At 33.4% G+C, this 13,058-nt stretch overlaps 1 protein-coding gene across 1 annotated transcript in view; it reads right to left on the reverse strand.

The window, feature by feature from the left end:
* The window catches only part of LOC106471001 (lachesin-like), a 21,923-nt gene extending 17,123 nt beyond the window's left edge, over nucleotides 1–4,800 (reverse strand). The window contains exons 1-3 of the mRNA XM_013931586.2: nucleotides 4,574–4,800; nucleotides 2,405–2,514; nucleotides 1,579–1,710 (exon numbers count right to left, since the gene is read on the reverse strand). Of these exons, the coding sequence (XP_013787040.1) occupies nucleotides 1,579–1,710; nucleotides 2,405–2,514; nucleotides 4,574–4,625 (294 nt within the window). The 5' untranslated portion in view covers nucleotides 4,626–4,800. The remainder of the gene's footprint in view (nucleotides 1–1,578; nucleotides 1,711–2,404; nucleotides 2,515–4,573) is intronic.
* Between the last annotated feature and the right edge of the window lie 8,258 nt (nucleotides 4,801–13,058).

A 13,058-nucleotide genomic window follows, 5' to 3' on the forward strand; every position in this document is an offset into this window, starting at 1 on the left:
AATAGGAAAGGAGATGGACATGGTTTCGACAAGGTTTTATACAGGATGATGACAAACCCTTGTCGAAACGTTGTACATTTGCTGTCATGTTAAACTTATATTAAAGTTTTTCTTCATTACCCATTTAAGCCGTCTCCAGCCATTATTAGTCTCAAAGTGGGTTCCTCGTCATCGAATTTACAGTCTAGGATGTCACTAAATATGCACTTCTTACACCCCATTTAGACTTCTTTCCAAATGATCTCGGGACAGTGAGTGATGAGAATGGCGAGTGCTTCCACCAAGGTATTTCAACAATAGAACAGCGATATCAAGGACGATAGAATTCTGCAATAATGGGAGATTACTGTTGGTTCTTACAGCGTGAAACTAAAAACATACATAAAAGGCGCAACATGTCAAGCAGATACTTTGTAACAAAAAATAAAAAAGTTATACCATTATGAAAGTTTCGAACATAGCCTGAATGTATGTTCAATATATAATCTTATTATACTAACTGCTTTTTAAAACTGTTATTGCTATGATGTATATCCCACAGTGGCACAGCGGTATGTCTGCCGACTTACAACGATAGAAACCGGGTGGGCAGAGCACAGATAGTCCATTATGTAGCTTTATGCTTAACTTCAGACAAACAAACAAAAGCTATGATGTATTGTTTTTAAAAATTCTTAAATGCAATTTTCAATGAATAAATAAATTTATTAAAGAAAAAATTATTTTCCCGATATATAAGAATATTTTGAATAAATGTATCATAACTCGAAACCTAGAAGTGATCAGTAATTTTCAACATAATTGTTTTAGAATCAGCATCGTCAAATTACTCAGAAACAGTTGCATTTTTTTCTAGTAGCAAAGAAAAGTTTGTTGTTGTTGTTGTCTGGTGTAATAATCCAACTAATTATTACTTTTTGGAGAATAATACCCAAAATTGACCTTACTTTGGATAAATAATAATCCAACTGAGCATTACTATGGGATACTAATAACCCAAATTAGACCTTACATTGAACAAATAATAACCCAATTAAGCACTACTTTGGAAGAATAATAAACCAAATTAAACTTTACTTCGGACAAATAATAATCCAACTAATCATTACCTTGGGAGAATAATAAACCAAATTAAACTTTACTTCGGACAAATAATAATCCAACTAATCATTACCTTGGGAGAATAATACCCAAAATATACCTTACTTTGGACAAAAAATAATCCAACTACTCATTACATTGGGAGAATAATGTCCAAAATATACCTTACTTTGGACAAATAATAATCCAACTAAACATTACTTTGGGAGAATAATAACCCAAATTATACTTTGTTTTGGACAAAATCATAATCCTACTAAGCACTACTTTGGGAAAGTAATAAACCATTTTGGCTTTAAATGACCAACTAACATCTCAACTACCCCACTTTAGGCAAATAATAACTCACCTAGGCCTTACTTTGAGCACAAAAGGAAATCGGTTTTTCTTCATATAAATAATTAATCTTACACGTTATAAGTAAGTTATAGAATGTAGTCCAAAATAAACAAATGATCTGTACAACTAATACGTTACCTGTAATGTATAAGTTCTGCTACCTTTATCGTGCCGAATAGAATATCTTGGGTCTGGAACGATCAACGAACTGTCTTTTGATATAAACAGATCTTCTGACGGCTTTTCACGGTTGATTTTTGTCCATAATACCTGTTAACGCACAAAGTTAAATTCATTTTTCGTTTAGATTAACAATAAATCAAACTTAAATTATTATGCCTTGCTTTTCATAGAAACTGGATTAATCTTTACGAGTGAAGGGTCTCGTTCAAACATTAGTTAATAAAAGATGCAAGCTACTTATTTTGTTATACCTTTAACATTAAAGCCTCATATTGACCCAAAAATACGAAACCCTATAATTAAGTCCATCTTTAGAAAGCGCTTGGGTTATAAAGTTTTGTAATTTTATGTCAAATTGATTTTTTTTAACTTACTTGTTTTCTTAACATGATAAATTACATTTTCGGCTGTAATAACACTCATTATAGAAAACTCACTCTGGGGACTCTAACTGCAATTGATGATAACAATCACTCCTTCGGGATCAAAGTTGGCAGAAAAGCTATTAGTCAGTCTACTCAGCTTTAACTTTTGGACATGTTCAAAATTTTAATCTGAGTAGACTAATGATTTTTCTGCCTATTGGTGGTAATTTGGTTAAGTTATTTTTTGTGACTTATTTACTATTACTGACCTTATAATGAACAAGGTTATGGATCCACAAGCAATATGGTGCATACAATGTTTAAAACAAAATTTTTAGAAAGCATATTACAATCGGTAATTCTAAGTTTAAACAAGAAATTCGATACTATTCCCATAAATAATGTGATGTACGTACAGGATAATTTGAAGCATACTCGACGGAACACTGCAGATCAACATTATCACCAATATTAACCACTCTCTCTTCAGTGATATAGGAAATTGCTGGAGTCTGTTGAGCAACAACTGTAAACAGATAGTAACGACTACATCAGAATTGGGACCTTTGTGATATCCATTCAAATGTACATTAATAAGTAACTTGTGAAGTGACCTAGCTAGTAAAGCTTTTTCAACTTCAGTTTTACGTTCTGATGGAAAATAATCGAGCAGTATATATTTCCATTACATAATATCATGTGATTACTTTGAAATCTGATACTGTATTTTCTAAGTATGCTAAATTTTTGAATAGAATTCATTGTAATCTAACAATTTCAAATTTTCAGAATTTTTAGGTATTGTATATAATAACAGTATAATCAACATAACTTTTGTACATAAAATTACTGATATAACTAATTTGACAATATATGTTTATCAAAAGAGGATTTTATAGAAATATTCATATAACTCTCAGATACCGGATAACAAAGGGTCATTGCTAAGTACTGTGTAATAAACAGGACAAATTAAAAGCTTTAATTATATCTACCTCAGCAAACCCCTTAGGAAAGAATGATCTATATCATACTAGACGGAAAGTTAATTCAGTTGTAGTGACAGAAGCTAGTCCAGGCAAAGAAATAAACAGGTATACCAGAAAGGACATATGAGGGAGGAAAATAAGTCTCTAAGCATCATAGAATAGATTTCTGAAGAAGTGATTCTAATAAGTTTCTAAAAAGGATAAAAAATTCTTGAGGAAAAAGAATACGTCTCCAAGCGTCATAGGATGGATTCGTACGAAAAGAATTCTAATGAGCCTCAAAACATCACAGGTTCCTGAGAAAGGGGGGGGGAATGATTTTGTAAGAATCACAGGTTTCGAGAAAGGAAAACGAGCCTCTAAGCGGAAAAAAATAAATAAATAAATAGTGGTCTTGAATTGTTTGTGACCGTCGACTGAAGATAATGGAGGAGAGGTCACAAACCAAAAAGTAATGGAATTATAAAAAAAACAAAAGATTTGGATTGCTAGAAATCTTTCCTGATTCATGAAAGAGCTCAAAGGACAATTGTTTAATTTAGCAGTTTACCAGGAATTCTTCCACTGGTGGCCACTGCGATCTTATAAGTGGAACTCCATCCAGTTGATGAAGAAAGGAAAGGATAATGAAAAAGTTGGTTGAAGTTTAACTTGGTGTGAGTAAAAGAACTCTCGAACTTGAATATATACTGATTAGCCTGTCAGTAGGCATAACTAAACTATCACAGCTTTGCTTTGTACATAACTTTAATGCATGTTTGCCTTTAATTGGGCTTAGCACGATCTGGTGGCTAGGACTCTCAACTTGCAATCTGCGGACTGCACGTTCGAATCTTGTCATCGAGCAAGATCGCACTTTCAGTCTTGGGGGCGTTATAATGTGATGGTCAATCCAACTTTCTGTTGGTAAAAGAGTAGCCCAAGAGTTGGCAGTGGGTGGTGTTGACTAGCTGCCTTCTCTCTAGTTTGGAAAGCTAGCGCAGATAGCACCCAAGTAGCTTTGCGCGAAATTAAAAACAAACAATCAGTTGTCTACAATTCAAAACAACCTATTCATGCAAGATGTCCTAGAAATTTGTTAGCGAAAAGTTTTTAAGATTATCCTAACTAAATTTAAATTTTACGTTTCTTTCACACAAAATACAACTCCTTCAATATATTTTTTATTAATTTAAACAATTTCCTTGATGCACTAATTAAAATCGTTCTTTTAATCGAAAGTTAAGTCTACATAATCATGGTACACTATCTATACAAGATAATTTGTATATGTTGATGTAAGCATGTAAATATATTTACTACTTTCTCAAGTCTCTTGGATGTTTTCTGTAACTAGATATCGTTTTTACATCTCCTTGTAGCTTCTTTTTATCTTTTCTTTTCTTAGTCGTGTTTGTTTCTATGAGAAACTTATGAGGAAAATAAATTTCTACAGATCACCTAAGTGTACTTTGCAATTATGTTGTTTAAAAAGTTTCTAGCCTTTTTTTTTTGCCTTCTCAATAGATGCATAATCACGAACCATTTTGTCTCACAAAAATTCCAGTCTGTCTCAATCTTTTACGATAAAAGTGAAACTTAATGTTAGCAACATACCTGAGTGAAACAAGAAAACAAACATACATAATATTCCTCCTTGAATAGACATCTCGATAACAGCTTAAACTTAGCTGTGCTCCGAAGTAAGTATTGTTAAGTGTTTGCCTTTAAATTTGCAACGTTCTGTGTCGCTTTAAGACGATATAATCGCAACCACTCGGCCGTATTAGTCCGCAATAGATACTTAAGTCTGCGCTTAAAAGTCTCTGGTTGTGAAAACTAATTCTCGTCAAATTGATACTATAATTCTCTTCTTTATTTAACTTAGCAAATATCTTATTTTATCTAGAAATGAAACAAACACTGCATGGATATGAATAACCTTCGGGGTCATCCTAACGACACTGAGTAATTTGTCCATGTCATGTTGTAACATAAATGAAAATACACCTGTGGTAAGAAATGCGAAATAACTGCGTACGTCATGATACTCATGCACATGTCTCATCCAGTAGCTTTGAACACCAACATGTATACTTTTAACCCTGTTTAAAAACAACAAGGTGGAGTATGTTCACACTAGGCATGCATATTTCAGGAAAAATCAGTCATAATATTAATGTTATTGTTTTAACTTGATATCTAACCACACTTAATTGGGCATGCATTTTCCTTAAATATCAAGTTGTTTGTTAGTTTGTTTGTTATTAAGCATAAAGCTACACAAGGGGCTATTTGTACTCTGCCCACCGTAGATATAGAAACCAGAATTTAGCCTTATACATTGTGAGACTTACCCCTAAACCAGCAAGAGGTAGGGGTGGAGGGGCTCGAGAAGCTGAATTAAATAGCTAAAGACTGTTAGGTTTTATTCAAGAAATAACCAAGTAAGATTCTGAAAACAATTCTGAATAAAGAATTTTGATTAATGATTGTTTTCAAGTTATATTGAAGAGAATTTTAAAGAAATTAATTACTTTTTTTTAAATACCCAAAAATATGTCACCATTGAAATATATTAATGATTAAATGTAATTTATCTGCAGGAAACACTAATGTCGCTAGACAATAAAATCAATTAAGAAAACTGTATTTGAAATTATGTTTTATGTTAATTTCTAAAAGTATCAAGATAATTATATACCTATCGAAATATATGATTTACCGTAGTGCCATCTTTCGGCACTTTTCCTCTTTTATTAGAAAGAGATCGATTTTAAAAGTGATATGGGTCTCACTTACTCAGGAAAAGCGACATCAGCTAAACCTCAGAACTCTATCGTACTAAAGAAAGGGCGGCTATAGCGTTACAGCACTTACTAAGAAAATAATTTTAACAAAACAGAATAAAGTAGAGGATGTTATACTAATAAAATCATGTTACGTAAATGCATTCAAAGCCTATACCTTTTAAAACAATCGTATAGATTGTATTCAGGGGTAGATATACAATAGAAATTTAAGCTTGTCAGAGGCAAACACTTGAAACGAAAGAAGGAAACCAAAGTTCAATCTTTTAGAATAGTAAGGTGCCATTGAAAATTCTATAATTCAGTTTCAAGCTCAAATACAACGTAGAATACGTTGTAAATGAAGAGCCATAACTCTAGATAATATCCAACAGTAATCGAACTTTTAAAAGAATGCATCAATTCAGGGCGTTTAAAGAAACTATTAAAACAATATATGATCTTGATGTTTTCGAACTTACGAGCTCTAAAAATTATATATATACATATAATATAAATAAATATTATTATAAACTTTGTTTAACGCAAATGAGTTTATTACGAGGCATTTCTAGCAATTAAATAAAATAGCGACCTATATCTCCAGAATATATCTTTATTGGCTCAATAATTCGCTATTATTGGAAATCCAGTCATTCAATTTCAAGATAATATCCAACAGTAATCGAACTTTTAAAAATACATCAATTCAGTGCGTTTGAAGAAACTATTAAAACAACACATGGTCTTAATGTTTGGGAACCTTACGAACTCTGAAAATTATACTGTTACGACATCGGAGGTCACGTGACGCTAGTAACACGCCACGTGCTTCTAGAATGTTCATGAAGCGTCGGGAGACTACTAGATATGGGGTAGTCTTTTATATATAAGACGGCCAAGAAGTGAAGGGTAGGTAATGAGTAATTGAATGTATGCAGACAGAGAATATTGTTGGGCACGTGAGACGTTCGTTGTGAGTTATAGCGTTGGTTATACCGCGACTGTTGAAATTAAGTGTATTGCAAAGTTGTATTCAGAAAGAATAAACCAGTTTTATTTTTACGGAAAATTAACTAACGAACGGAGACGTAACAATACATACATATAATATAGATAACTATTATTATAAACTTTGTTAAACGCAAACTAGTGTTTATTACGAGGCATTTCTAGGATTGAAATAAAATAACGACGTATATCTACAAAATATATCTTTATCAGCTCATTAATTCGCTATTATGGCTTCGTCGGGAGCTATCAACAACCAGTTGGATTAGTGAACTTTCTGGTTATAAATAGCTGGTGACGAAGCTTTATTACCACAATATTGAGACAATAATGATATATATAGGTTGTTATTTTATTTACCTTACAAGGAATATCATTAAATAAGTTTATAACACGTCATTAGTTCTCTGATAAGAAGTAGTAAATCACAGGAACGTCTTTTTTAATACCTAACTGTATAATACATATATGTTTGTGTTTTTACATAAGAAAATTATATTCTAATTTGGATCACTTCCCTTTGAGAGATGAATGTATTCAATAATATATAAATAAATATAGGTTTTGACGGAAATATTAAAAAAATTAATATATACGAAGTTACATATTTCATACACAACATGATAATAAGGAAAAGTATATCTAACTGATAACAGAAGGCGCGACGATCGATTTTTTCCCCATCGGACTTATCTGTTGGTTTGAATTAATTGTTACTACATTGAATGCATCGTTCCTCCTAGTCATAACTTTATCACTACTGAGCGCTGATTCAACTTTTATCGACTTCTCTACCACAATGTAAACTTTAAAAGAATACAGACGTTTGTCATACGTGTATTATAAGTTTCTTTTCTGTATTTTTACATTCGAACAGTTGAAACTTCAGAGTTATGGTACCTGTTCTCTTTTGTTGAGCGCCGGTTTTCTAGGTCGAATAGCGATGGTCTCAAATGTGCGTAAATCACTTTCATTGCTGGCTTGCAAAATAATTGTGATCTGTAGTTTGATTGGCACTGCACTCCCACCGATGTTAGCGAGATACAGTGTTCAACCTCCGATGTTCTTTGCATCTCTGCTGAAGTGTCCTGGCGGTGGATTTAGAAAACCAGCTCCCAACAACAGAGGATAAGCTCTACCTTTGAAACTTTAACTCATAGAGAGACTGCTGTACAGTTGAATAGTTAACCATGAAGAAAATTGTCATTACGCCAAAAATTAGTGGAAAAATTAAACTCGTTTTACGTACAAACATTGCAACAATATTTTTTTCTCATTTTCACAGATCAGTAAATTTTGTATTTTCAACCTGAACGGAATCCAGTACGACAAAAGGCCTTCAGGCATAACCATCCTTGATTTGAAATACTTTCCAGGATGAGAGCAGCCAGCCAGTAGCAACTGCTCTTAAACCTAATCATGGTTTCAAATTCGATTATCAAATACTAATCATGGTTTGTTTTTAGTGTAAATGGAAAAGCGGACACGAAAAGAAAAGCTAATCCGCGATCCGGATACAAGCAAAGGTTTGTTTGTTTGTTATTAATCACAAAGCTAGACAAAGGGCTATCTGTGATCTGACCACCAAGGGTATCGAAACCCAGTTTCTAGAAGTATAAGTCCGCAGACATACCACTGTGCCACTGGGGGGCTCAAGCAAAGGTACCCAAGGTTGGTTTTAAGTGGCTTGGCAGTACAACGTGTTTATTTGTTCATTCGCTTACATTAAAACAGTAAGTATCAAGGGGAAATTGAAATGGCTGTCAAACTCGTAAAAACAGAAAAAAATAAAAAGTAAGATGTTTTAGAATCTCTATAGGGCATAACCAAAAACTTGTGAAAGTTATATGGTGATCAAAAGTCGGTAACTTGGAAATTTTATATCAAGGACCATCTGTATGTTTGTTGGATTTTGCGCAAGGCTATTCGAGAGCTAGCTGCACTAGCCGTTATTAATTTAGAAGTGATACTCTAGAGCCGTGGGACGCAGAAGTCGGGAAAGGGCGCGAAACTTTTAACTATGGGATCATATAAATTATATTTGAAAGTATAGATTTAAAAATAAAGACGTTTTAAAACCAAGGAACAAATATTATTACTATTAAGTAAGACAGTAACAATAATTAACACCGGAATATTACGGGTGGGGCGCAAAACACATGTTTAGAAGTTTAGAAAAATAATGCACGTCACTGGGCTATAGAGAAAACAGTTAGTCAACACCACCCACCGCCAACACTTTGGCCACCTCCCATGTATACCTTTATAGCTTCAGTAAGGTTATAGCTTTAATAATTTTTACTTCAATACAGTTATTGTTTCAAAAAATTATCACTTCAACCAAATGACACTGTATTATATTACAAGTTACAGCTTTTACAATTTGTTAAGAATATGAGTTATCTTCATATATAAGACAATAAATCCGTCAAAACATCATTTTCAAGCAATTATTTCTACGTTCTTTATCGTTAAAACCTGTACTTAAGAATGATCACACCAGTGATCGAAACGTCGTACAAATCTTACTTACTGTAAAAGCTGGCCCGGCATGGCCAGGTGGTTAGGGCGCTCGACTCGCAATCTGTGGGTCGCGGGTTCGAATCTCTGTCACCCCAAACATGCTCACCCTTTCAGATGTGGGGTCGTTATAATGTGACGGTCAATCCCGCTATTCGTTGGTAAAAGAGTAGCCCAAAAGATGGCGGTGGGTGGTGATGACTAGCTGCCTTCCCTCTAGTCTTACACTACTAAATTAGGGACGGCTAGCGCAGATAGCCCTCGTGTAGCTTTGCGCGAAATCCATAACAAACAATCAAACTGCAAAAGCTCTAACTTGTAATACAATATGATTAATCAGTCAGTAAACTCAAAAGGAAACAAATAACACCATGTACGTTATGTAGCCATTGTAGCGTTATACTTTTCGTTAATATGTTAACATTGCTACAAGACTCTAACGTAACTTAAATGATGAGGTGTTATATTTGTTATTTTTTAAAACTATTAATGATATTATTTTCACTTTCACAAACAACGAATTCAACTGTTTATTTACTATTTTTCCAAGTACGAAAAGAAAAATCGTAAATCAGTACCAATCCTTTTTTCTTATAAACACTCCCTTTTGTGACGTTTTTTAAATACTTTCCTTGAGATTTCTCTTATTAATCTCATTCCGAAAAAGAGGAACCACTTCTTTTCTAGAAAAGCTTTAAGAATTTGTGTCAAACTGTACAACTTCCTAATTTTTACACCATCAAACTTTTTGTGCATCTATTACGGAACACCAGCCTATATTCCTTTGAAAATAAAATGTAAATCAATTGGTCCCAGTACTCGGATTCAGCAGCTACTTACGACGTCGACTTAAGAGTATAGTCCACGTGACAGTGTGTGTGTATTTTGGGATTGAATGTGTAGGCTTAAACACATACACCGTTCACTATCGGTTAGGTCCACATATTCCATCACATTGAATAATCTTATAATTTTGACCTGCTACAAAACTCAGCGTAAATAACTGACCAAAAGCAACTGGTTTAAATCACTCGTTTTTTATGTAAAATACGTAAGGGACCCAGCAATAATTTGTGACTGATATGTTATTATGGATCATATAACAAACAAACAGTTTGGTACATAAGTACTTTAGAAAAAGGTGTTTGTAAAGGCATGAAAATATTCTAGGATTAATGTTGATTACATCTCTGATTTTTGCTCCTAGGTAAAGTAAGTTAAATAAAAAGTATTGATAATAAATTTATGGAACGATTAAAGATCTTGTTGTTTTAATAATGATCAGTAAACAATCATTAATAATATATTATTGTAATTTTTAAGTTTTTTTAGGCTGCAACGCTTGTTTTTAGTCTCACTAACCTTGTTTTTATTATCATTATATTACACATAGTCGTTGTAAGTAGTTTTTTCAAACACTAACGTCACCTTATGCGGCACAGGAGCTAAATAATTAAGTCAGAGGCCCCTGTGGTTCAGGATAGCGACCCTTAATTTAGAACTGCTGACCACAGGGAAAGTAGTTTGTCAACAGACCCCGCATCCACAAGGTCATTGTACGGCTCCTCGTCTGTCACTCTTACAACACTCCCTAAACAGAAGGTCCGAGCCTGCCCCTGTTGTTAGCTTGCCAGTCAGTGCAGCTGTAGTTTCGTTTTCTGTTACCACCGATTTATGGGGCGTGGGTACATTATAAGACTCTAGTCTGTCGATTCAAAATCATGGACGGTTCACTGGTCACTGGGCTACGCATGCTCCCCAGCAACCATTTGTAATTAGATATAATTTAATCGCAAATATCGTCAATGGCAGTTAATTATTTTAATTTCCGTCTTTTAATTTATGGTAATTTGATAACTTTGCCTGTAGGCTAGTATTTCCTAATGTGAGATGATTAGTATTGCAGTGTTCAGCATTTCAACTAGATAATACTACCTTAATTAGAAGTTTATTATCTGTTATTATTTGTTGAATCTTCTCTGTTATTTTAATTTACTTGGAACCGCCCCCCAGTGGCACAGCGGTATTTCTGCGGACTTATGCTGCTAAAAACCAGGTTTCGATACCCGTGGTGGGCAGAGCTCAGAAAGCCCTCTGTGTAGCTTAACAACAACGTTTGGGACCTCTTTTACTTTCATTATATGTTGCTGATATACCAAACCTCTCACTGCATATAAATCAGATTCCATTTGCTTATGACACAGTAACTATAGCTGATAATAATAATAATTTAAATTTATTAGAAGAAACTACTAATTTATTTCTTGACAAGTGTTATTTTTGGCTAACTGATAATGATTTATATGTGAATCTTGATAAGACTAAGTTTATGTTTTTTTTATAAATAATAATGAACTACAAATATATATATATATACGAATGGGGTAAAATTTCAGAGATTTTACTATGATGATAAATTAAATTGTTATGAGTATGTTGTTACACATGTCAGAAAATCTATGGCAAAAGTTAATAGATTAGTGTTAAGCACAAAAGCTACACAATGGGCTATCGGTGTCCTGCACACTACGAGTATCGAAACCAGAATTTTAGCGTTATAAGCCTGCAGACTTATCGCTGAGCCACTGAAGGTGGGGAAAATTAATAATGAATGTTTAATTATGCTACATTACTGTTTTATTTAGCAAATGGTAATATTTTCCGGGGATATTCTTTTGTTGCTGCTACAATAAATTAACATGAAATTAGCATATCAAACATTTATGAAATAACTAAATATTTGTTGGGTATATTTATATATAAGATACAAAATTAAATAATTAGTATATCTAGGTTTTTAAAAGTACTAAAAAATAACAAAAAATGTTCATAGTTATGAAACAATGATTAATAAAGATTTACATATACCACTTTTTGAATTCAACCAGTTAAGTTTTGTAGGCGTGAAAATATGGAATAAAATACCTTATGATATGAGAGATGAAAATAAAAATCAAGAGATCGAAGTTATACAGGGTGGTCCAAACTTATCTTTCCTATTTTAAAATTTAATAATTAAAGAAATACAACCATGCAATTTTCAACATCTTGTAGCCCATTTTTAGTACTTATTGGATGCCATTTTTGTATCGTAATGTCCTTTTTAGCTTGTTTGTTTGTTGAATTTCGTGCAAAGATACTCGAGGGCTATCTACGAAAGCTGTCTCTAATGTTGAAGTGATAGATTAAAGGGAAGGCGGCTAGTCAACACCATCCACAGCCAACTCTTCAGTTACTATTTTAATAACGAATAGTGAGATTGACCGTCGCATTATAACACCCACACAGATGAAAGGGAAAGCATATTCGGTGAAGAGATTCGAACCTGCAATCTGTAGATTGCGAGTCGAGTGCCCTAACCGCCAAGTTATACCAGGCTTTCTTTTCAGTTTGTGTACAGTACATTAGCATTAAATCACTGAAAAACAGTTTGAATGAGTAAATTTTACCTCACGTTTCAAGACCTCCTATTCGCGTATGAAAAGAAACGGTTTTCGGTTTAGAATGTTTCATAATTTTCATCTAAAATAAATTAAACTGTATGTCTCTCCTCTTGTCGGCATTTCTTAAGTTTGTCAGGCCCTTCGAGCGTCCTTTTGGCACCCCCTCCACCTCTATTGCGGTGGCATATCTATGCCACTGTCTTAAACCACGCATGTCAAATTGGTCGATGTAAAAATAAGAACTGTAGTTAGATGTTCTTTCTTTCACCAGCAATGTATTAGACATTATTTCATTAACTAGAAGAGCTGTGAATTGTGAAGTGAATAGATTTTTCTTAT

The sequence above is a fragment of the Limulus polyphemus genome, unplaced genomic scaffold (genome assembly GCF_000517525.1).
Source record: "Limulus polyphemus unplaced genomic scaffold, Limulus_polyphemus-2.1.2 Scaffold4348, whole genome shotgun sequence".
Taxonomy (NCBI): Eukaryota; Metazoa; Arthropoda; class Merostomata; order Xiphosura; family Limulidae; genus Limulus; species Limulus polyphemus.